The sequence below is a fragment of the Ornithodoros turicata genome, chromosome 2 (genome assembly GCF_037126465.1).
Source record: "Ornithodoros turicata isolate Travis chromosome 2, ASM3712646v1, whole genome shotgun sequence".
NCBI lineage: Eukaryota > Metazoa > Arthropoda > Arachnida > Ixodida > Argasidae > Ornithodoros > Ornithodoros turicata.
In genome coordinates, this window is record NC_088202.1 from 11425721 (window position 1) to 11452846 (window position 27126).

The window sequence follows — 27126 nt, forward strand, 5'->3', positions numbered from 1 at the left end:
GCACTGGTGTTCGTATCGTCAGACGTGACAAGAAGAAATACTGGTGTCGGAACTGCGGTTCGTTTCAGAAGTTTTCGGCCCTCCGCTGCTACCATTTCGTTCGACTCGTCAGAGAAATGGGTTGAGCAAATACAGCGTGGATCACGAATGTCTTGACCAAGCGCTTGCAACCACTTTCGTTTTCGCGCATTATGCGTTGGAATCTTGTGGTACACAACGTCCCTTGTCGAAAGAGCACACTTGGTGTATCACCGAACACTACGGTAGATGTAATGTGTTTATTGGTAATTATAGAGGAGAACTGAACAACCGAAAGGCGGGCTTACAGCAAAAGTGGACAACCGGAAGTGGATACCCGCAGTCAAGTATAGAGAGCAAAGGGCGCCCAATGCATTTCTCTCGCATTTACCTCTAAATTGCCACTGAATGTTTCTAGGAAAATTTGCATACATCAAAAACCGCTTGCCCTATTCGGCAAGTTAACGCACAAACTTTCTCATGATGTAGGAAAACCACTTGCACATAGTTTCATCGGACGTCTTCAACTGAAAAATATTCTGCGTCGAACCCCGTACTCATTTAAAAGTGAGTCTAGGGGCTCGACCTGTGAACCAAACTTGGGCGCCTTTTATTGGTTGCTGTTTTCTAGACAAAAAATTTTCAGAAGCTATGGAGGTGTTCCTTGGTACTGCGAAGCGCAAACTTCGTGACAGAAAAGTTTCATAACCTACTGTAATTTCATTCGCTCCGTCGTCACTATATAAACGAAAAGACATGGAGCGTCGCTAACGTTAGGCCTACACTCTAAAAACAGAGTGACGACCATAAAAGAAAAAAAAAAGCAAAAAAAAAAAAGGAGAAGGAGAAGCTATTCCTAAAAGCCCTAACCCTATCATTCGTATCAATGGTTGGCACACAGTGTCATATACGGTGAAGTTCTGTCTTAAGAGCGTGGTGAAGACTGTGATCCCTCCAAAAAAGCAGGAAAGATGCCATTCATTCGTAATATTTTGTAGTATCACATTGAATTTTATTTATACATACATCTTTGCCCATTTTTGATTACAGCTGCTTGTGTTATGTGATTAAAAGCAGTACCGGCAGCCGTCTGTGGTCGTAGGAGCAACCCTCGCACCAAAGCCCTGTGGACGGCCAACGGAGATCTCGTGTCACTGCCCACCTCATGCCTGCCAAGTGACGGATCACCTCAATCCAACGGTGGAGCTTGATCTCCAAACTTCTAATATGTTTCTTCCAAGAGAGCCCAGCATCAACAGTAAATCCGAAGAACCTACGGTGAGACCTTTCCCTTCTATTTTTTTACTTTGCATTAAACATATCCCCCCCCCCCCCCCCCGTGCTTAAAAGGTGTGCCAGCAACTGAAAGCTAGAAGGGCCGCGTGTTCCGCCTAGTAACTGGGACTATTACTATCTTCTGCGTCGAGATGTCCAAGCCAGCCAGCGACAGCTACTGTTGGATAGCGTCGAGAGCGAGCTGAAGGCGTGGTTGAAGGGCAGCATGACAGGATTCATCGCTGGTCCAGAAAAAAATGTCATCCGCATAGATGAAAAGAGCCACCTTGCTGCCGATGCAACCAGGAAGACCAGCCATAACAACTTTAAATAAGATGGGGCCAAGAACGCTCCCCTGGGGCACACCATGGGTCAAAATGACACGCTCTGTATCACCCTGGCTTCTGCGGACGAACAGTTCGCTGGAGAACAGAAGCGTGGCTTACTTCGTACGCCCGTTTAACATCGAGGAAGGCTGCCAGCACGGTCTTCTCGTGAACCTTTGCCTTTTCCACAGACGTAATTAAATCCAGAACAGAATCTACCGCTGCTCTGTGCCGACGAAAGCATGACGTTTCTTGCGGGAAAACGCAGCGGTGTTCGAGCCATCATTTCAGTCTCCAGTCTGGCGAGTACCATGACCTTCATGAACTTTCCAAGGCAACTAGTTACGCTCACTGGTATAAAGGAGGAGAGCTGCGATGGTGATTTACCTGGCTTCAACAGCGGAATAACACGTGTGCGCTTCCAACTGTCAGGTACTTTCACTGACTTCCATGACTTGTTAAAGACCTCCAGCAGATACTTCGCACATTTCTGGTCGAGGTTGCGGCGAGCCCTATAGGTGACGGGAATATCTTCCAAAAGCCGGGAGTCGACATAATAAAAAAAAAAAAAAAAGACCGACTTAATGTAGCGAAACTTTAATTGCCGTTTCGTCTCTCATACGGGAGACATAACTGATCCATCCTTATCCTCGTCTTTCATTACTCAGGCAGTGCACCACATTTCGCGCCCTCTGGGTTCGAACAACCGTCCCGTAAACCGTAATCTCTCTCCTGTTAAGTTAGTTCGCAATGAATTGTCTGAGAATAATTTATGTCTGTTGCAAACTGATAAGTCTGCAAAATTCGCTGTTCTATACCTGAAAGTGTTTTTGCATCTAAGAGGTCGGCAGCTGTTGGAAACGTTTTGGAAACCGTATAACCATGCTTTGGACAAGATCAAGAAGTCGATTTGTTCTATCCTTCTTGACAATGATCTGACTGCCATATGTAACTGTATACGCTCTGCTTCTCGTGGAACTTTCGCTGTAAAGTTCTTGCTCAAGGATCACAAGGTGTACATGCCGCTTAGAATCGCTTAGAATCGTAATCAATGCGAATCAAACCTGGCAAAAAATTGTTTCGATCTTTTTGCAAAATGGGTTTCCCACTATTTTTGTCCCTAGCGGTTAACTTTGAAAAATTCTGAACAACTTATTTCGGATTTACAATTGTTTCATGGTAAGAAATGTTTTGCTTTTTCCTTAGGCATCAAGGATCTATACTATTCACTGCAAGAGAATGTGTTGTTGATCAGAGTACGCAGATTTTTTTTAAGATAACTTGGTGCGCTTTCAATCGAAAGTTGGTACATCTGTGACTGAATTTTTGCGCTTACTAGAACTTTATCTGAGATCGACTGCCATAAGTATTGACGGGCATCTGTACACCCAAAAAACTGGTATCTGTATTAGCTCGAGCATCGCGCCTTTTCTTTCTGAGATTTACCTGAGTGTAATTGAAAACGCTGTATTATCCTTTATATCCTCTCTGTCTTCAAATGATGTCGTTGTAAAAAGGTTTGTAGATGATCTGGTTTTCATTTCCAGAAATGAGAGTGTTATTGATCAGTGTAAAAATGTAGTTGTGTCCGCGGCCCCAGAGCTTGTATGTACCGGTGAGTTCCCCACTGTTGGCGTGCTTCAGTTTCTTGATATCAGGCTCTTGTTACAACCCGCTCTTTGTTGGTCTTACGGCAAATCTCAAGCTAAACTCATTTTGCCCGATTCAAGTTGTCATTCTAAACTTGTTAAACGGGGTTTGATCACAGGTATCCTATCAAATGCCGTAAAAAAATCTTGTTGTCATCATATCATTCCCTCTGTGGAAAGTCAGCTTCTCCATTTGAATGATGCTGCTTATCCCCATCACATCCTACTTGGTGCTTTAAATGTTTTGTTAAACACTTTGCTACCTGGTTCGCCTGAAACTAAGCCCTCTGTCCCCAAACGGGATGACGCCGAAATAAATCATGTAAAAATAAAACGTTCAAAAATAAATCTCTTAAATATCAAATTTGCAAAATAAACTCTTCAATACAAATCATGAGAAAATCCACGCCGTCGAAATAAACTCCAAAAAATAAACTTTGAAGAATAAACACTTCGAAATAAATCTTTTAACATCCATCGTCCCTGATTGGTGGACAGCCGACGGCTCTACGTCCGCCGCGGAAAATAGTACCCTCCTCGCGCTTGGGGCTAGCCATTATGAACGAGCCAACTGTGAACGAGGATTTCGGTACACCGGAAGTAGGTTGTCTGTCTGTATGTGATCCGTGACCAGTTTTGCCAACTTACTAGGGGGGAGGGGGCGGGGAATGATGGATGCCCGCGAGCGTATTATTCGGTGAAGTTCTGTTTTAGCTGTGCAAGTAACGCACGACATCGGTGTAATATAGTCTAATATAGAGCCGACTATCAGGAGAGTTTGGCCATTCTTTGGTATGTTTTCTGATTTTGAGTTTCTCTTTTTCGTGTGCGTGCGCACTTTCTTGGCCTTTTTTTTACCAGTGCGAATGACCCTCGCCGCGCAATCCGTCCACAGCGCTCAGCTGGCTCAAGGATCAAGAGCATACCTGGGTAAATTACTTCTAAAATGTAATTAAATTGCATTACTCCAGTTAGAATTTAATTAAATTGCATTACTCCAGTTAGAATTTAATTAAATTGCATTACTCCAGTTAGAATTTAATTAAATTACATTACTCATTACTGGAATTGAAACGTAATAAAATTACATTACAATTACTACGAAAAAGTAATGACATTACAATGTCATTACTTTACCATTATTGGCATACATGTTCCCGAGTTTGTGGAAGGCACAAGGGACACACAAGTTGACGAAACTTGCCTTTCCCCGAAATTTGAGGGAAAAAATGTATGCTTACAATGTATCAACAGTTAGCTTGTACTGTTCTATTGTCTCTTCTACATGTCATGCTAGTGTGCCACGTATGACGTATCGTTCCACAATGTAGAGACGAAGGAGACACCGTGTATCAGGACAACAGGAAGATTGTCAGGAGGATGGGGCCCGCAAACAATGGTTCTCCAGGGCTACAAACCGTTGACCTAACAACGTTTGTTTGTGGGTACCCTGCCTAAGGCAACTGGCTCGTCGAAGGGAATTGACGTTCCACGTGCCGATTGTGTGCGTCACCGTTCATAGTGCCGTTGGAATTCTTTTCACTCGTCAGTCCCCCAACTCTCTTTCTGCCAAGTGCCAACACAGAACACACATTCGATTCTTTTGTCAAAAGTAATGAGTAATGTAATTAAAATTACAGCCCAAATGTAATTAAATTACATTACAAATTACCTAATATCAAAAGTAATGCATTACATTACAAATTACCAGAAAAAGTTATTCATTACTGTAATTTCATTACAGTAATGCTATTACTACCCAGGTATGATCAAGTGTGCGTGTCCTGTATTCATACGCGCATCGTCGTCATCACTTTTAAGCTGGATATTTCAAAATCCTAAGTTGTTATGTAATTGATAACAATACAAACAATAGTAAGAAACATCATAATAGCATGTTTCGCCGAAAAGAACATCGTGTCGCCCATACGGCTATCACTACTTTGATACGGAGCGTTACCTTCCTAAGCCTAACCATGATTTATTTTAACAGTGTTTATTTTGAGGACGTGTATTTTTAAACGGTTTATTTCAGAAAATGGATTTCGAAGGGTGGAATTTTAAGCGTGGATTTTTTAATGTTTTATTTTAAACGATTTATTTCGGCGTACAGCCCCCCAAACGGGTGGTTTTACCTTACTTTCACAAAGTGTCTCACAACTTGTTAGCCGTTGCGAAGAAGTTTCAAGTCAACCTCGTTTTTGAGATAGTCGGTATGCGTGGGAATAACAACGATTTAATACGAATAACTAGGGACGAGACAATACATGTTGGAGCCTATGTCTCCAGACGAATCAGCCAGAAGAATGATCCAGGCCGAGCTCTCGCGCATCGTCTTCAGTGTCCGCAACCCAACCCACTAGCGCCACTACAACACCTCCCCCTTTAATTAGTAGAGCCATAGCGGTCTACTGAACGACGGATCCTCAAGGGGTATCGGCGTGTATTGTCGACCGTAGGAGCCGCTTCACTTGAAGGTGTGACAGCCTGTCCATCCCTCGGTGGTTGAACACTTAAGGACGTATGACGATTTCCGTCACTCAATGGTGGGTCCTCCACTTCGGGGAACGGCAAAGGAAATTCCGGTCCCTCGAGCACAAGATCTTGATCTGCCGTTGTCTTCGAAAATCCGCTTTCCCACGATTCCAAAGATTCCCTGAGCTTAAGATGGTCCTTATGTACTCGATTAATCTTCCCATCAGCATCTCGCACATGGAAGATCACTCTCCCTTCTTTTTCCATAATTTTTCCTGTTTTCCAGTGACCTTTCCTCTGCGGATGAAGCATCCACACGCATGCGTCTTTTCCAAAAGATCGGTCCCGTGCCCGTTTATCATGACAACGCCTTTGTCGCTCTCGGGCACCCGCATCCGTTGACGTAGGAATCGGAGAAAAATCAGAAGGTCTAACAAGGTCCAACACAGACCGATAGTGCCTGCTGTTGAGCCGCTCGCACGGTGGACGACCTGTAGATGCATGTGGCGTTACACGGTATTTGAACAGGGACTCTAATATTTTCTCTCCCCTCCATAGCGGAGCGAGATAGCGCTGTTTTAAACGTTCGTACGAAGTGTTCAGCTTGTCCGTTAGACTTCGGATGATATGGAGGCGTACGAACGTGATGAACTCCAAGTTCCGCAAGGAAGGTCGTAAACTGCTGACTGGTGAAGGGAGGTCCATTATCTGTCACCAGAACCTGTGGAAGCCCATGCTGCACTAAAATGTCTTTCATGGCATCCATTGTCTTCGTCGCTGTAGTTGCTGCCATAGGCACCACCTCTGGCCACTTACTGAATGCGTCAATTATTATGAGGTAATGTTTCCCATGCAACTCTGCAAAGTCCGCGTGTAGCCGAAACAACGGTTTCTCTGGCGGCTCCCATTGATGAAGTGGAACCGGGGACTCCTGGGCTGCAATGGCTGCACACTGATGACGTCGTCTCACTGTAGCTTCAATATCTTTATCGAGGCCTGGCCACCACATGTATGAGCGGGCAAGCATTTTCATCTTTGTTTGACCGACATGGCAATCATGAAGGGTGTTCAGAAGTTGCAGACGATACTTATCAGGAACTACCGTACGTAATCCGAGAAGTATGCACCCTCTGTGAGTCGTCAGCTCCGCTCGTCGTTGAACATATGGTGCGAACTGAGGTTCGGTTCTCTCAGGCCAGCCGTTTGTAATAAACTGAATTACTTCTTTTAAACAGGGATCTTCGTGTATTGCTTCAGCAATCCGCTTCGCGGTGACGGGAAGGGTAGACATTCGAAAATCTTGCACAGACTTTATCTCTTCAACCTCGACGTTGAAAATACCCTGTTGCATTTGCAGATCAAATTGCACATCCGGCCCTTCTGGAAGTCTGGAAAGACCGTCAGCATTTGCGATATTTAATGTTGACTTGAACTGGAAATCAAAAGAATAACTCATGAGGATGATAGCCCAACGTTGCAGACGGCTTGCTGTAGTAACGGGAATGCCTTTGGACGACCCAAAAATCACCGTTAGAGGCTTGTGGTCTGTGAAGAGCGTAAACCTCCTCCCCCAAAGATATTGGTGAAATTTTTTGACACCAAAAATTATGGCGAGAGCTTCCCGTTCTATCTGAGCATACCTTGATTCGGCGGGTGTCAGAGTCTTTGAAGCATGTGCGATCAGACGATCTGCGCCGTTAATACGGTGGTAAATGACGGCCCCAAGTCCTTTCGAGGACGCATCCACGGCCAGAAATATTTCCTTGCGCGGGTCATAATGTGTCAGTACTTCGACTGAAGTCAATTTCTTCTTAATCGTCTCGAAAGCTTCAACACACGACGCCGACCATTGCCATGGCACATATTTCTTAAGCAAGTTGTTCAGCGGAGCACACACGTCTGCCAAGTGTAGTGTTCGTATAACCGAACATACGAGTATAATATCACATACACGGATGGCATCGAAGTAAAGTAATACACACCGCCACGTAGGCGCGTCGATCCAACACGATGTCTGTAAACAGACACGCTGGGAGAAAATGTAGAGGTATGAGGGAGTCGAAAATAAAGCATTGAAGTGTACGGACGGAAAGGAGCCTCTGTCGTTGTTCTGTTCAACATTGGGCACGATACAGAATATCCTGTCAAGACACTACACCAAGGAGGGTATGTATTTGCCGTAGTGCTGAACCATGCCCAGAAACGAACGTAATTCCGATACTTGCGTGGGAGGCGGCATGTTCAGTATCGCGGATACCCTTTTCGGAGATGGTCGAAATCCCTCCGCTGTAACAACATGACCAAGGTACTCAACCTGTTGCTGCATGAACACACACTTCTCTTTTTTCAGTGTGAAGCCAAATTCACGTAGTCGCAATAAAACCTGCTTCAAGTTTTCCAAGTGTTGATGGTCGTTCTCGCCACTCACAATAATATCGTCCAGATAACAAGCCACTGAGGGTATTCCAGCGATCACCTGTTCCATGATACGTTGAAACACCGCTGGGGTAGACGCGATTCCGAACGGCATTTGGTTGAACTGATAGAGACCCTTATGAGTGTTGATGACCAAGATTCTCTTCGCATCTTCATCCAGCTCCATCTGGAGATACGCCTCGGACAAATCTAGTTTGGAAAATTTCTCGCCCCCGTTTAGCGTTGCCAAGAGTTCCTCTGGCCGTGGTAGGGGATATTGCGTAATCTCGATCTGGGGATTCACCGTAACACTGAAATCTCCACAGACTCTTACAGCCCCATTAGGCTTTGGCACGACAACAATAGGAGTGGCCCATTCCGAGACTTCGACAGGTTTCAAAACGCCGTTCTTAACTTGGCGTTCCAGATCAGCTTCAACTGCCTCACGAGTCGCAAAAGGAATCGGGCGGGGCTTAAGGAACCTTGGCCGGGCGTCCTGTTTGAGATGAAGGTGCACTAAGGTCTTAGTACATCTTCCCAGCTGACTGCCAAAAAGTTCGGAATACGTTGCCAATGTTTTCTCCAACGCCAAATTCGAAGTGATCCTGTCCACTCCCACTCCTCCAGATATCTTGCCAACGAATAGCTCATTGAGGTTCACGCCAAGCTTACGAATCCGATCTCGCCCAAGAAGGTTGGTATGGTCAGGTGAAGAGGGCTTGTAGTATCTCTTCTTTTCCACCGATGGCAACCTTAAGATCTGCCGCTCCACGAAGTGGAATTTCGTCCTTGTTAAAGGCACGTAAGCGATATGGAGGTGAACGTAGCCTTGGCTCACCCAGTTTCTTGTAAATGCGGTTGTCCAGCAGTGTTGCCCGAGATCCAGTATCTACCTGCAACACAACCTCTTTGTCTCCCACGCGACAAGTCAGGAACTTTCCATCTTCTTCGTCAGCGAGGAACACATCAGTCACCAGCTTCACCTTCCTGACCCTGTTACCCTTCTGTTTCACCTGTGGTCCAGAAGAGCAACACATTTTTGCAATATGGCCCGTTTTCCCACAGGCATGACACTCTTCCGTGCGGAATCTACATGATTCTTGGAGGTGATTGGGATTGCCGCATCTGTAGCAAGCCAAGCTGCTGGCGTCCCTAGTTGCCACCTTATGCACGTCCGTCCCCGCATGCAGTTGCTTTGATTCAGCCTCCGCGGCTAAGCAGCTTTCAGCCAGCTTAATTGCCGATTCTAACGACAAATTGTTTTCCAACACAAGCCGGGTACGAATACGAGTGTCATTAAGGCCAACAATGAACGCAGTGAGGAATGAGCATGCTCGAACATCCGTTTCCTTTTCGTATTCGCAACGAGAAATGACTGCAGATAATCGCTGAACGAATTCTCGGACTGATTCGCCATCTTGCTGATGCGTGGAGAAGAGTTTGTACCTTTCAAACTCCTTGAAGCTTTTAGGCGTAAAGTGCTCAGACAACTTGGTCGTTATCTCTGAGAACGGTACCTCTGTGATGTTTCGAGGCTGCAACAAGTTGTAGAGCCGTTTGAAGACGTCCGGAGTGAGCGCCGAAATTAGAAGTCCAGATTTGTCTGCGTCGTTAGTGACCCTTGCCACTTGTAGCGATGCCTGGAAACGAATTTCGTAAAGCTTCCAGTCTTCCTTCTCTGGATCGAATGTCCCGGGACTGCGAAACCTTCGGACAGCATCATCAGGAACTGCGCCCGTAGTAGGCGCTGGAGTCTCGTCCCCTTGCATTTCCAGACAGCAAACCCGCTCGTCACCAGTTGAGATAGTCGGTATGCGTGGGAATAACAACGATTTAATACGAGTAACTAGGGACGAGACAATACATGTTGGAGCCTATGTCTCCAGACGAATCAGCCAGAAAAATGATCCAGGCCGAGCTCTCGCGCATCGTCTTCAGCGTCCGCAACCCAACCCACTAGCGCCACCACAGTTTTCAAGAACAACTTCCGTCTTGACCGCCTCACGCCTTTCGCCAAACCTGAAGTTTTTTGCAAGAATCACCGGAATAAATTTGTCCCCTGTTCTTCAAACGTTGTTTACCAGATCCCCTTAGCTTATGGTTTCTGTTATATTGGCCAGACAAAACGTTGCCTAAATGATCGTTTGAGAGAGCATTCATTAAAAGTAAAAAATAAAGCTTCAAGCTCTGAAATTGCAAAACATTTGGAAGAATGCTCAGATTGCTTCCCTCTATGGGATGAAACAATTGTAAAAGCATCCGAAGTGGACCCTCACAGAAGGCTTTTGAGAGAGACCCTTTTCATAACTTCTTGTGGGAACTGTGTCAGCAAACCTTCCGGAATCTTCAGTCCGGCCTTGAACAGACTGCTCGTTCCCCCGAAATGACCTCCAATTTTGTCCTCAACTGGTGTTCCCTTCCCTTCTGTTTGTATATAATTCTTGTATGTGAAGTAAAATTTTCAGCTGTGTTTGAGACTTCGTGTTGTGTCTGTCCCTTCGTGTTCCCTAGTCTCGGGGTTTTTACATTATGCATCATCTTCACCAGCTCGCTTGCTTCCTAGCCATTTTTTCATTGACATAATCAGTGCTAGCATTAGGGGCAGAATGAGGATACAGCAAGCCGTTGCGCTATTTAACGATGTCAATGTGGACATCAGGAAGATGGCAGCGGTTTACATTGGATGATGTCTTCTTACGCTGGATCTACCATGATTCCAGGAACTTTGGAGGTCCTCATCTTTGGTCTCGGGCCAGTGTCTCCGCGTTTTCAAAGTCCAACTCGTGACCTGTTTCCCAACAATACTCAACCAGTTCCGCCTTCGACCTTGTCGCGTTCGTACTCTTAGGCACGTCGCGTCTGTGTTCTTTTATTCGGGTGTTCCGCTTTCATCGGGTTTCACGCCACTTTGCGACTCCGGTGGTATAGGGTCTATGGGCTTGGAAAGCAAGTCGCGGAGCCTTATGTGGGGTTTAAACGAGTTTCGTATGCTTAAGGTACAAGTGCCCGGAGAATAGATTCGGAGGTACCCTTGGCGTAGGGGATAGTTATCACTTGGCTGGAGCTTGAGCCTTTGTTTGGCTTTTCATTCAGCGTCTGCCTCCGTGTGTTCTCAATAAAATGAGCCGGGTAACCACGTTTCATTAGCAACCGTGAGGTCGTAGCACTCTCCGAAGTGTGGAGCTGACGGTCAGAAGAAAGGTTTTTGGCGCGTTGTAGGGCCATCACAGCAGAACGTTTATGGTGAATTTGTTTATGTGAGTCGAAGCTCAGGTAGTTTCCTTTGTCACAAGGTTTTCGGTGAACACTGGTGGCAAATTGTCTCGAAGGTTCGCGGTGCAGTTTCACATCCACCAGGAAGTCTAGGGTGCTGTTTAGTTTCTCCTCGCGGGTGAATTGGATGGATGGATTTACGTTGTTCAATGCCGAATGAAAGGTGTTCACATGTGTGTCCACAGGTGTCCCTACGTCAAAGATATCTGCGAATCTACCCTCAGGCATACGAACCTCCTTTAAATCCCATGTCAGGCTCCGCGAGTTGCTTTCCATGCCCATAGACCCTGCACCGCCGGAATCCCAAAGTGGCGTCACATACCGGCTATGCTGTCTGGACTGCAGCACAATGTACGTGGGAGAAACCGAACGAAAACGAAATACCCGAATACAACTACGCACATGCGACATGGCTAACGCTACGAACGCGACAAGGTCAAAGACGGAAATGTTTGAGCATGGTTGGGAAACAGGTCACACGTTCGACTTCGAAAACGCGGAGACACTGGCCCGAGAGCAAAAATGGGGACATTGAAAGTTCGTGGAATCATGCTGCATCCGGCGCCAGAAAACATCATGTAATGTAAACCGCGGCCCTCTTCCAGACGTTTGCATTGACCCCGTTAAACAGAGCAGCTGGTTGCTGGATCCTCATTCTGCCATTAGGGCAGCACCGATGATGTCTCCCGTACGGGAGACGAAACGTCAATTAAATTTGTTCCTAGGGGTGACGTTATCTAGACCAGGAGAGGACCCAACCGGAGACAGCAGCAGCGCATTTCTGAACTCGGCCTGCGAGGAATCCATATTCATGTCCGGGTTATTGACTGTGGACGCAGCTTGAGTCCGTTCTAGTAAGGTAGTCATAGGGGAAGAAAACCACGTTGTATACAACGTGGTGTTGCAAAACGCCTGAGCCACCTCACCTCAGGACTTGGAGAAGGATAACGCAAGCGCACCTAAGGGACGCTGGTTCGTGGGAGGTTCGCTTGAACCTCTTGCCACACTCCATATCTTCGCAGGGTTGTATATAAGCTTTTCATTCAAAATCTGTCGGGGTTCTTTGGTAGGAGGTAGGAGGCAACTGCTATGAGGTATTGGCGCATGCGATGTTTTTCAGGTGCTCTGGGTGTCGGGTTTGTGCTATAGTGTGTCGATGTAAATATCTTTATTTCATTTAAGGGAAAAGCCGCCCATATTTCCAACAGAGACTGTTTTTTGGTAACCGTCCCGTCGTTGGCATCGTATGGTTAGGGACGACGTTTTATAGGGTTCACAGTTTTCACATTCACATTCTAGTTCACACATACTGTTGGCCTACAATACCTACGAACCATTCACGCTTCATCCCTAACGGTTTAAATACCGCGCAAATAATGAGGATTGTGTCCATGAAAAGAACAGTGTATTTTCGAAATACCTCCGGCTCTCGGCCTGTGGATCTTCTCTCAACGTCTCATTACACGTTCGTCTTTTACCTTTCCACATTTGGTACATTTAGTTCGTTTCTGTTATTGCTAGACCAGGTACGTTGAAGATACCATTACATCGTTTCTCTTTTGCTTCGTGCATCTCTTATATCGAAAACGGTTCCCCAAAATCACGTATTAGGTGCCATGGAAGCGTTTTGACTGCAACTCCTGAAACGAAAGGCTGCGTGCTACTTCTCTTTCGCATCTCTCAGGGGAAAGCTTTGCTCATACAGTTGGAGGCGAGCCATTCCTTCCCCAGCATAAAGGCCCGTTCCGACATACAGCGCTTTGCTTCACAGCACTGCAAAACAGTGCTGTATTTCCACTGTGGGGTTCGCACTTGCAGCCCTTGTCCCAGCGCTGTACTTGGTGATGTCACGTGATCGAGAAAAAAAAGGCAGCCCCGTCACGTGAACGCGGCGCCGCGTTCTCATTGGTTCAGGGAGCCTATCGCTGGGAGACAGCGATGGGAAAGTTCACCGAAGCTCAACTTCGGCAAGCGCTGTTTTCCATCAAGTCGCAGCCGGAAGAGGAGGGGAAAACAGCGCTGTTTTCCAGTGCTCTGGAGCAAAGCGCTGTATGTCGGAACGGGCCTTATGTGCCGTTCACTGTACAGCCAGTGTGGGGCCCTCGACCACCACTCTCATCTTCGAGCCCAGCCCGTACCACTCGGACATTGTATCACTCACCGCTGACAGCCACCGCCGCCGCCAGCCACGCACCCGTCCGGCACATCACTTCCACGCTGTTTTGCAAACCGAACGGGAGAGGGCACTTGTCGCGCCCGCCGTTGACGAAAAAAACCAGCGGTACCCATCGCACGACCGGCGAGCGTGCACAACATTCGGCTTGGCAGTCAGCCTCATCGGCACCTTCAATTAAACCAGTTCTGCCTACTTGGTCTCATGTCCTGTATCCCATCTCCTCTACACCGGTCCCGTAACCAGGGAAGGGTATCGATAAGGGTAGCAGAAACAGAAACGGTATATTACCGAAATTGGAGATGGTAACAATAACGGAAACGCATACCACTGTCCTCCATTACCGGAAACGGAAAAGGAAACGAAAATTATCGTCCGGTATTGAATTCGGGTAATGACATTTTAGTGACTTTTCGTTTTATTTTTGCTCCATTCCCTCTAATGCTCTAAATACTGCATGACAGCATGGAAACAAAGTGCAGTATTGGATATCGAGGGTGCATGACTCGCTTACCGTGATATTACCTACCTGCATGACATCAAGACTTTCTACTCCACCATAGCACGAGGATGACAGCGTATGATTTTTTTGTTTATTATTTTTACTTTCTTCATTTCATCGTGGCTATGGCAGTATTGTATACTACTGCAAGCGTCCGCCTATGAATGCGACATTGGATGAAGGTTTGGTCCATCTTGGGTTGCTGGACTCAGAGTGACTGAAGACAGAAGACTGGCTGAACACATGTTCCTACACTTCTTCAAAAATCTTGCAAGACGTGCGCATCCCAACGACGCAAAATTACTTGTGTAGTGTGTATGCGTGACACCGAACACACAGTACTTGAGCAAAACAGGGTGCTGACAGAGCCGGATGGGCTGTTCTCACGCAGCTCTGTAACAGCCGTTCCATTACCGGAAACAGTAACGGAATCGTAACGGAAACGAAATGAAAAGCTGATACCAGAAACGGATAACGGAAATGAAAATGTAGCAGCGAAAATGGAAACAGTAATGGAAATATGTCCGTTACTCTTCCCTGCGCGTAACTAATTAACGCAAACACAACTACACGAACAAACATATCTCCAAACTCTACAACATACGCAGCTCTTAACTGTACCGAAGTAATAATGCAAAACACTTTAATACCTCTATTGCAAACACACAAAAATATACAAAAAAAAATGGCAATAGCGCAACACCCGAGAACTTCCTGAAGAAAAAAAATATTCCTGGAAACAGCACAGCAAAGCAGCAGCCTTGCACCCATCGAACGTCCGCTTTGATCAGCGCCCCTCGCGACCGTCATGGAAACCATTGCCGGCACAGGCTGTGTGTGACACATGCATGAAGACACCGAGACACCGAGGGACACGGACACTGAAAACGCAAGTTCTCAGCGTTCCCCAAAACTCGCTAATGTCACTGAGAACTAGCTCGTGGCGTTTTCTGTGTCCGTGCCTCTCGGTGTTTCTCATGGATCTAGACCACTAGCCTGCACCCCTTCCCTAGTCTCATTCATGCGACAGGCCGCTCCAAGGGAGCATGAGCATACAAACGGCCATGCTCTGGCACTTAGTACTGAATTGAGAAGGCAGTTCTATACTGGGTGTTCATCGTTGCCAAGGTTTCCCACACAATCCTCGGTGAGGATTTCCTGTTTTCGGTGAGGATTATGATGGTGAGGAGGTCGATGTTTCCCGATCAGAACTCATTCATAGAGGAACAACATCTCCTCTACACCTAAACCATTTTCACTCGAACAGTTTGCAAACGGTTTAGAGAAGAAGGAATGACTTATAATAGAATAGATTGGGCTGTGGCAATACCGCTCACGAACCCTTTGGGTCAAAAAGACTCACCAAGGCTCCCTTATGTCACAGCGGCACTTACTTTTTCCGCTGGATAAATTCTCCGACGACTCTCCCTTTTTACCACTTCCTGCTTCCCTCTCCAGTGCATCGAGGAATATTTGAAGCTGGTCATTGAATTTCTGCGAAATCAATTATATCCAATACAGAAACTGAAATGCATGCTCCGAATATGATGGCGCACAGAACTCGAAAAAAATGTTTTAGTATATTGTTTGCTTTACTTACCTGCACGTAACTCAAATAATCCACCCAAGTGCTCTAGTCAGTCACTTTTTACCTTACACTCAGTAACTTCAACATATTTTGTCCCGGCCAGTACCATACTGGGAATCGTAGACCCAACATTCTCGTGTCGCTTACCGACATCTCTACCGCGCGTCATTAAGTCCCTCCTACATCGCTTACGGCTGAATGTTGCCTTTTCGCCGTACTACCGTTACCAGATAGGGTGTGCCAGTAGTCCCTTGTGCCGGGAGTGTGGTGTGCCAGCGACCGCGGACCATGTGATCATCGCATGTGTCACTTATAGGAGGGAGCGTCACTTGTTGGTAAACGACCTTGCGCGGATTGACAGCCGACCCCTTGACCTCAGACTCATTTTGGGACCATGGGACACACGAAAGCAGATGTCCGTCTTACGACCCTTCATCAAATTCCTGCAAACTACCGGCCTGATCGACTCTCTCTAAAACCCTGTCAGCGTCGTCAGCATCATCCTCATCACCATCCTCTCATTTTCCCCCAATAGCAATGGGGTAGCATTCCGCTCAATGAGCGGAAGTCATCCCCATATCATCGTCATCATGTATTTCTCTCTCTCTCTCTCTCTCAACATATTTTGTGTGTGCGTGCGCGTGTTTTGACCCTTTACTGCTACGCGTCCAATGTCCTGTAGATCTTTTGCAATATTCCAACTACCAGGCTGGCACAGAAAGAAAAGACGACATTTGAGGCGAAAAGGAACGTCCCCACTTTCAGATGTTATCGTGCGAATTTTCGTTCGCCTAGGGAGAGCTGTTCCTTATTTGCCAAACTACTGAGCACTCCTGAAGTTTAAAAGTTTCTGCGCTCAACTAACACATATACGATGACGACACGCGTGCTTTATTGACAATGCAGGATGCATATTCAATTTCTCTCAGTATATAGGCTCAGGATGTCGTAAGACTTTTGCGGCATTTGTGTTTGATTAGAGTACTTCGTAGTGTTTACCTAAGCCTAGAACAAACGTTGTGTAAATGAGAGCTCGGTTAGAATGTTGGCGAGAATGCCGCTTAGTTGTGAGCCTTTGTCTTTTAGATATACGCGTATACAGGATGTTTCACCTAAAGTGATAAATATTCTAGCTGGCGACGTACTCGCTGGAGGATTGTAGGACTTTGGGCAATTACCATCTGGAAACTTTTGCCGCCATTTAGGAAGACTTCAAAGAATATTTAGTTGAGGGAAATTTGTTTTTCAATTGAACTTTGAAAACTGCTAAGCGAACCTAACTTTTTTTTAACAGAAATATGAAGTCCTCCGCGGGTAACCACGAACCGAACTAAAACTGTGCATAATATCGCAACAGAAATAGTCGAAAAAAGTACTAAATATCGCTTTAGCCCGGCCTGTTGATTGTCGCACAGAAGAGCACACGGATGGTGCGGGGAGAGTAGGAAGTGTTCCCTTGTTTTACCTTTCTTTCCCCCCTTTGACCTTGATGCCGGTAACAACCGTTTTACCACAAAGAAAACAAGACAACCGTCTTATCATAAAGACGGCAAATCAAGTGAAGGCAGGGACACTTTCTATTCTAGACACACAATTCCCGTGCGCTTATTTGCAACAATCCAGCAGGCGGGGCTAAAGCGGAATTTTCACAAATTTTTTCCACTATTTCTGTTGCGATATTATGCATATGCTTTGTTGGATCTGCCATTATCCGTGCAGGACTTCCAAGCGAGGCTCGCTTGGCAATTTTCAAAGTTCAATTGACAAAAATAAATTTCCCGCAATTAAAAAAATGTCCAAAGCTTTCCTCAATTGTGGCAAAAGTTTCCAGAAGGTAATTATCGAAAGTCCCACAATCCTCCGGCGAGGACGTCGCCGGTTCGAATTTGTTATCATTTGAATGTTATCATTAGAATTTGTTATTTGTTATAGTTATGAAAAATCTATGAGAGCAGCATAGCTGTTTTTGTGGTTGAGTTCTACGGCCAGGCGGACATCCTCTTGAAGAAAGTGTGCAACTACAAGATGATTACCTAAAATTCTTTAATTACCTTTTTATGTAGGATATTTTTAACAAACCCGAGATGGCAGATTGAGAGACTATTCTATTTGCAAGCAATTTCACGTTTAACAAATCCTGATATCCTCATGCGCGTATAAAATCCATCCCCGAATTTTGATGTGCAAATGAGCCGCAACCGAAACCGGAGAGCACCGCGCTCATTACATGTAAGAGGGCCACGTCATTTGGAGCAGTGGAGATAATGGGAGTAGGTGCCGTCAGCTGGCCAGATAAACCGCTTTCCGACCCAGATAAGCCTCCATCGGCGCCGGTGATGCGCTCCTCTGGCGCGCTTTTTCGGTTTCCGCTCATTTGCGTGCCAAAATTCGGGTATGGATATCTTTGCGCACGTGCGTGTTTCAGGATTTTTTTTAAACGCGGAATGATGCTCAATGAGGATAGCCTCTCAATCTGCTATCTCGCTTTTGCCCGAAGTCCCCTAATTAAAAATTTAATGAATGAAAATGAAAAAATGGCTAGGAAGCAAGCGAGCTGGTGAAGATGATGCATAATGTAAAAACCCCGAGACTAGGGAACACAAAGGTGTTGTGTCTGTCCCGTCGTGTTCCCTAGTCTCGGGGTTTTTACATTATGCATTAATGAATGAATTCCATGTAATAGTCATTTGTGGGCGTAGTTAGCTGACGATTTTAAAATAGCAGAAAGAAAAGAAACACATTGAACTATAGACCTTTGTTTATATGAATTATATTCTACAGTTCATGGAGATTAATTCAAACTCAAACGCACGCAAACACAAAGTGATATTAGCGGATAAGTTGTCGCTAACCAAAAATGACGTCTTTCGAGTGGTCGCCGCGTGATGGTACACAGCATTGAAGTTTTTGTGTGAAGTTTAACATCACGGGAACCAAGACGTCCTGCCCAATACTTCCAATTGCTCGCTCGAGCAACAACTTTATTTTTGACCTTGGAGAGTGGGGAGTTTCATCGCCACAGGCGATACTCTACCCCATTGCTGGTGGGAATGGGGGGAATAAAATAACGAGCCCCTTCACAATAACGATCGAAGTCCGATGGTGTCCAGAAATGTCAGAAGAGCTTTGAGCGCAGAGCGTTGCTGGGCTGGATTGGGCCAGGGACCAAGCAATTTCGATAGGGAGAAAGGGCGAGAGTCCAGCTGACGAAGAGACTTTGAGAGTGTGGTTCGGGAAGGTTGGTAGTGAGGGCAATGAAAAAGAATATGCTCCAGACCCTCAAGAGCACCACAGTGGCAGCAGGTGGGAGAGTCAACTCGTCTCAAGCGGTAACGCCACTGAGCTGTAAAGGCCACATCGAGGCGCATTCGGTGGATTAATGCAGCATCTTGACGAGAGGTGTTTCGCGGCAGGCGGAAAGCAAGCGTTGGATCAACTCTGCTCAACATAGAGGGGGAAGAATGTCGGTTGTCCGTTGGCGGGAAGCCAGGGGTGTCACTAGGCGTCGCAGAATTGAACGGCGGTCTCCTCTCAGCAGAACAATACGGGCCCATTTCCGATACGACAGTGCTGCTTCTGCGGCGCTGTCGGTCTACTCGTTCCCCACGACACCACAATGGGCTGGAACCCACTGGAGAACTAGCCTGTGGCCTGCGGCGTAGATAGTGTGGTAAGCCGATAACACATCTGTGACTAGGGGTGGGGATGGGCCTCGTATGCCGGAATTTTCAATTGCTTGAAGTGCAGATTTGGAGTCTGTAAAGACTGCCCATTCCCGGGGTGTAAGATCTGCGATAGAAAGAAAAGGATGGCATAGAGTTCCGCAGCTGTGGAGGAGGCTGCATGTGAAAGGCGTCTTCCGTGCACTACGCCTTCGGATGGTATGACGAATGCTGAGGCGGACTTGTTGTTTCGGGATGCGCCATCGGTATATGCTGCCGTAAACGTTGAAAACTTCTCGTCTACCAGCGCATGAAAATGGGCTCGGAGGACTTGAGGGGGGACCTGATCTCTTCTTTCGCGCTCGCTCGATGGACTGCTTCAGGTCCTCTATGGTCCTTTGTTTAATGCGGTAAACGGTTTCTTTCAGATGTCGCCAAACAAAAGAAAAAGTCAGGCGGGCTAAGGTCTGGAAATGACGGAGGCCAATTAAGACCACCAGATTCAGAAGTAAGGCGCCCTGCAAACAGCTGATGAAGAGCTTCGATGCTCAAAGGTGCTGCATGTGGCCGCGCTCCGTCTTGTTCAAACCATGTGTCCTCCTGGTTTGCGATTTTGGGGGCAAGGAACTAATTGATCATGGCAGTGTAGCGCTCTGCGTTCACTGTAACAGCTCTCCTATTCTTATCTTCAAGGAAGTACGCATCAATAATGCAGAAAGATGAGACGGCACACCAGACAGTAACCTTTGGGCTATATAGTTGCATCTGGTGAAGTTCGTGTTTGTTTTCAGCCCCCAAGTATCGGCAACTGTGTCTCTTCACCGCCACGTGAAGATGAAAATGAGCCCCATCTGAGCAGAACAAATTGTTCAAAATATTCTAGTCAGCGATCAGGTCCAACAGTGCATGACAACTATTGACCTGTCGTTGCTTCTGTGCATCGTTTAGTGATTGCAAAACTTGGTTTTTGTAAGAATGAAACCGTAAGTTTTTTAACATGCGGGACAACCTTCGTCGTGACATGTTCAACGCAACAGCGTGTCTCACTATTGATCTCCTGGGACTCCGGGTTACTGCTGCCACCACGCGTTCCTCACTTTCCACATTGCATACAGGACGACATCTTCCTCTTCGGTGTGCGTCTCAAACGGAACCTTCATCACGAAACTTGGACACAGGGTCGTGTTGCGTGACGGAGTGCCACGAATATAAAACTGTCTTCCGAAGTCGCATTGGGTGGCTATAACTGACTGTTTTGAAAAACAGCTCTATTGCTGTAGCACGATCCCGCACGTGCCAATGCGCTACAGCTAAGAAAACTCCAGAGTGGCGTCCGTCACGTGTGTCGAGGATTGTCATTGTTGCCAACTCCTACTGCAAAAAATATCACACTGCAAACCGTCAGCTAATTTTGCCCATCCCTGTATCTTTCAGAGGATGCCCGCCTGGCGGTGGCTATATTGCTTTCATAGGTTTTGATAAAAATTCTGGTCAATCTTACGTGACGCACTCTGTATACATATGTAATGAAAATTTAGTACAGACTACAGATGAATGTGAAAAAGATATAGACTACAAGTAATGAAGATGCATGGGGAGCCGCATGAGGGTTCTAGGCAATTGATAGTTTTATTACATTTAAAAAGAAAACTAAATGGGAAGTGCTAGAAATAGATTTACAGTTACATTTAGGGGTGGATGTTTCGCAGTCAGCGCTGTCTTCAACAGGACTAGGTTAGGTTTGTTAGTCCTCAAAGAAATGGTTTCGGGCAACCGACATATGACCGAATAACAAATGTCTCTTGCAGTTTTATACAACGGTACAATCACTGAAGCTTTGTATAAGCCTAGTAGTACTGTATAAACCTCCAAGCGACATTCGTTATTCTTCAGTCATCTCGAAGGCGTAGCCTCCGCCGCAACGTTGACGTGTCCCTTAACTTTCTACATGTAAACAAATAACTACCCAATTTTCTCACTTCTTATGCCTGCGTTCTCTACCTCTCGTTTTTCGAGGGGCTTCTTGATTCTCCAGGTTGATTTATCAGACGAAGTTGAATAAGACTAAAATAATTAGACGTGGAAAACAGGTTACAGCGAAGTTAACATAGACTAGTTAATTTGGTGGGTAATTTAACACAAATGTAATATAATATGAGGCGTTTAAAGGAATGGTCGACGTTTCGATAGTGGCATTGTCTATTCATCAGTACAGAAGTGTTATAAATGTAGGGCGCAGCTTAAAGGGTCCATAAACAGGCCGCCAAACATTTCACAAATAATGGCACCCCATGAAAGAACGCCGGACATAATACCGAAATATACCTTTCGTTCGGCTCGTGCCAGCTCAGTGACCCACATAAATGCTTTCAAAGATCAGTAACCCGCGCGCTTCTTTCAACCACGCCTACGTCACATGGCTGCGCGACCTTTTGCCGTCCAATCGGGGGTCGAGCTGCACGCTCTGGAGGGACGTGACGTTTCCGATTTCCAGCCAGTAAACACGCTTCATTATCAGCTGTGAGGCGGAGTGCTCCGTCTGTTTCTGCAGAACTACATTTTGCGCTCCGTGATTCCGAAATTCACCGTCATGACATCTCCAACACCTCCGGCTGGACTAACCAATATTGAGCGCCTGAGCGCGATCGTCAACAGTTGGGCTGCTCTCATATGACGCGATTCGAACCCGGGTACCTCCCATTCACGACGTGACTTGGCCGTGTTAACCGTTAAGCGCGTTAACCACTGAGCCACGCGAGCTGACGACGCGATGACGTGTGGCTCAAACCAAAGTACGGCCTGCCAGTGTCGGAACTATGGCGGGCTAGTCGGAACCATTCGAAGATGACGAATATGACCCATCGCGCACCTGGGACTTCCTGAGATTCCGAAACAGTATCGTCGGACACCCATTCGCGCTCGCTGTGTGCCGCCTTGAATAGAATAAGACACACACTCATCTAGTCAATTTCCGCAAGTGAAATAAAATCGTACGTGGCAACGTTGACCGTAATTGGTGAAGAAAAGCGGCACGTCAAAATGACGTACAGTTACAGCGGAGGGCAGAGCTAAAAGGCGAAAGAGTGCTGTGAATATTTCACCCGTACGCAAGCGCATTCTGTATTTGAGCACTAATAATTACAAGGAGCTTTTACTGCATAAGTTTGCAGTGTGCGCCACGTGGCGATCGTCTGCTTGAGGAACTTGAGGGTCCGAGGAGTGATGTCCGAAGGGTGATGTCATCGTGTAAGTGTCCCTGTACGGCTTATCGGGAAATTCCAGAGAACTACCAGCTCGCGTGGCTCAGTGGTTAGCCTGCTGTTTTTACAGCGCATGAAAAGTGCCGGAAGACTGCCTTTCCCTAAAGGAAATACACAGCTACCTCGTGTCACCTAGAGGAGCGCACGCAATCTGCACGATAGCTCGGTTCATTCTAAAGTCAACGAACCAAATGATTCACCAACGGGTTGTCACCCATGTGGAGGCCTGAGATGACCAATACGCTACTCAATGGAAGGTACCACCATAACCGAAAGTACTACAGCTTTTTCAGCGGTTATTAATCCTTTTGTTGTACATTTTAATCCTTATACCATGGCATTTAATCCATTTGCCATCAGAATTAATCCTCCCTTCATTATTTTTAATCTTCGTTTCACATAAATTTAATCAATTTCTCATGCAATTTAATCCAAGTGGGTATGTGTGGGCTACGCGACTTTTTTTGTATTTTGGGACAATTCCCATGTGTACGGGTATTGCACATGGACATGGTATTGCACGGGTATCGCACACGGGGGCTGCACATGGGTGGGTTTCTGCACCATAATGGGATACTGTGGGACTGTCAACTTGGATTACAGTATTGTGGTACTATTCTCAAGCCTACGGGTTTTACCCATGGTTTTCATTAAAAACCTGGGTTTCTGCACTGTGACTGGATACTGTGGGACTGCCAATCTGGATTGCGATATTGTGGGACTATTTCCATGTCTACGGATATTACTCATGTACAGTAGGTATGCGGGTTTCTGCACAGCAATGAGATACCGTGGGACTGTCAATCTTGATTACGATATCCTTGGACTATAAGCAAGTCTATGGGTATTACCCATGCTTTTCATTCGAAATGCGGGTTTCTGCGTCATAATGGGATACTGTGGACTGTCAATCTGGATTACGCTATGGTGGGACTATTTCTATTTCTGCGGATTTTCTCCATGGTTTTTATTAAAAACGTGGGTTTCTGCACTGTAATGGGATACTGCGGGACTGTCTATCTGGATTGCGATATTGCGGGACTATTTCCATGTTTACCGGTACTACCCATGCTTTTCATTCAAACTGCGGGTTTCTGCACAATAATCGGATATTGTGGGTCTGTCGATTACGGTATTGCGGGACTATTTCCATGTCAACTGGTATTACCCATGCTTTTCATTCAAAATGCGGGTTTCTGCACTCTAGTGGAATACTGTAAGACTCTCTATCTGGATTATATTGTGGGAGTATACCGATGTCTGCGGGTATTACCCACCCTTTTCGTTAAATGCGCGGGTTTTTGCGCTCTAATGGGATACTGTCGGAGTGTACATCTTGATTACGATATTGTGGGGCCATTCCCACATCTACCGGTATTATCCATGGTTTTCACTAAAAACGCGGATTTCTGCACTGTAATCAGATACTGCGGGACTGTCTATCTGGATCACGATAGTGTGGAACTATTGTCGTGTCTGCGGGTATTACGCGTGCTTTTCATTCAAAATGAGGGTTTGTGCAGCATAACGGGATACTGTGGGGCTCTCTATCTGGTTTAGGACATTGTGGGATAATTCCCATGTGTACGGGTATTGCACATGGACATGGTATTGCACGGGTATCGCACACGGGGGCTGCACATGGTGGGTTTCTGCACCATAATGGGATACTGTGGGACTGTCAACTTGGATTACAGTATTGTGGTACTATTCTCAAGCCTACGGGTTTCACCCATGGTTTTCATTAAAAACCTGGGTTTCTGCACTGTGATTGGATACTGTGGGACTGCCAATCTGGATTGCGATATTGTGGGACTATTTCCATGTCTACGGATATTACTCATGTACAGTAGGTATGCGGGTTTCTGCACAGCAATGAGATACCGTGGGACTGTCAATCTTGATTACGATATCCTTGGACTATAAGCAAGTCTATGGGTATTACCCATGCTTTTCATTCAAAATGCGGGTTTCTGCGTCATACTGGGATACTGTGGACTGTCAATCTGGATTACGCTATGGTGGGACTATTTCTATTTCTGCGGATTTTCTCCATGGTTTTTATTAAAAACGTGGGTTTCTGCACTATAATACTGCGGGACTGTCTATCTGGATTGCGATATTGTGGGACTATTTCCATGTTTACCAGTACTACCCATGCTTTTCATTCAAACTGCGGGTTTCTGCACAATAATCGGATATTGTGGGTCTGTCGATTACGGTATTGCGGGACTATTTCCATGTCAACTGGTATTACCCATGCTTTTCATTCAAAATGCGGGTTTCTGCACTCTAGTGGAATACTGTAAGACTTTCTATCTGGATTATATTGTGGGAGTATACCGATGTCTGCGGGTATTACCCACCCTTTTCGTTAAATGCGCGGGTTTTTGCGCTCTAATGGGATACTGTGGGAGTGTACATCTTGATTACGATATTGTGGGGCCATTCCCACATCTACCGGTATTATCCATGGTTTTCACTAAAAACGCGGATTTCTGCACTGTAATCAGATACTGCGGGACTGTCTATCTGGATCACGATAGTGTGGAACTATTGTCGTGTCTGCGGGTATTACGCGTGCTTTTCATTCAAAATGAGGGTTTGTGCAGCATAACGGGATACTGTGGGGCTCTCTGTCTGGTTTAGGACATTGTGGGACTATTCCCATGTGTGCGGGTATTACCGATGCGTTTCATTAAATATGCGGGTTTCTGCACTGTGGGTTTCTGCACTGCTGCTTGATGGGATAATGTGATCCAGAGAGAGTCCCACAGTATCCCATTACAGTGCAGAAACCCTCATTTTGAATAAAAAGCATAGATAATACCCGTATACATGGAAATAGTCCCACACTATCGTAATCCAGATTGACAGATCCACAGTATCCTATTACAGCGCAAAAACCCGTGCTTTAATTAAAATCGCGGGGAATACCCTTAGACGTGAGCATAGGCTCACAATATCGTGATCAAGAGTGACAGTCCCACAGCATCCCATTACAGCGCAGAAACCCGCGTCTTGAATGAAAACCGTGGGTAAAATGGGTAGGCATGGGAAGAGTCCTACAATACCGTTATCCAGGTTGACAGTTCCGAAGTATTCCACTGTGGTGCAGAAACGCGCATTTTGAATGAAAAGCACGGGCAATACCCCTAGACATGAAAATAGTCCCACAATAGCGTAATCTAGATAGCCAGCCCCACAGTATCCCATTACAGTGCAGAAACCCGCGTTTTTAATGAAAAGCATGGGTAATACCCGCACACGTGGGAATAGTCCCACAATATCCTAAACCAGATAGACAGTCCCAAAGTATCCGGTTATACTGCAGAAACCCGCATTTTGAATGAAAAGCATAGGTACTACCCATAGGCATGGAAATAGTCCCACAATATCGTAATTCAGATTGACGGTCCTATAGTATCCCATTACAGTGGGAAAAACGCGTTTTAATGGAAAGCACGGCGAATACCCGTAGACTTGCTTACAGTCCCAGTATATCGTAATCAAGATCAACAGTCCCACAGTATCCCATTACAGTGCAGAAACGCTCATATCTAATGAAAATCATGGGTAATACCCGTACACATGGGGGGAATAGTCCCACAATATAGTAATCCATATACACAGTCCCACAATATCCCATTACAATGCAGAAACCCGCGTTTTTAATGAAAAGCACGGGGAATACCCATATATATGCTTATAGTCCCAGGATATCGTAATTCGATTGACAGTCCCACAGTATCCCATTACAGTGCAGAAACCCAGGTTTTTAACGAGAACCATGGGTGAAACCCGTAGACATGGGAATGGTCCCACAATACTGTAATCCAGATTCACGTTCCCACAGTATCCCATTATGGTGCAGAAACCCACATTATTAATGAAAATGCATGTGCAATACCCGTGCACATGGGAATTGTCCCAAAATACAAAAAAAGTCACATAGCGCACACATAGTCACTTGGATTAAATTGCATGAGACATGGATTAAATTATGTGAAATGAGGATTAAAAATAATGAAAGGATGATTAATTCGGATGGTAAAGGAATTGAATGTCACGGTATAAGGATTAAAATGTACGACAAAAGGATTAATAACGGCGGAAAAAGCTGTAGTACTTACTTCATTGTGACAATTAGAGCAAACCTAGAGTGTAACTCATCCAACGCTATCTATCTCCTCCAAGGTAACGCTAAGCGTGTCACGGTCGCCAGGGAGTCAGGTACGGGAATATTCCCGTATCTAACTCACCGACGACCGCCACGTGGCGCGTTTGTATAGATTATGACATATCACGTACCAAACTTATTTAAGCAGTGTGTAACCCCTGCAGTGTTGTACCGCTACCCGAAACAGGTAGCGCAATACTGATACGCGCTACCGGAGCAAAAAGTAACGAAATCCCGATATCGTTACACGTACCTAAAGGTAGCGGAATACCGCTACCGTTACCCGTAAAAAGTAACGCGCTACATCATGCGCTACTTTTTAGGAAATAA

At 45.9% G+C, this 27126-nt stretch overlaps 1 protein-coding gene across 1 annotated transcript in view; it reads right to left on the reverse strand.

Moving 5' to 3' along the window:
* Nucleotides 1-27126, reverse strand: part of LOC135385198 (cytochrome P450 3A6-like) — a 100729-nt gene that overhangs the window by 25377 nt on the left and 48226 nt on the right. The window contains exon 9 of the mRNA XM_064614391.1: nucleotides 15501-15600. Within this exon, the coding sequence (XP_064470461.1) occupies nucleotides 15501-15600 (100 nt within the window). The remainder of the gene's footprint in view (nucleotides 1-15500; nucleotides 15601-27126) is intronic.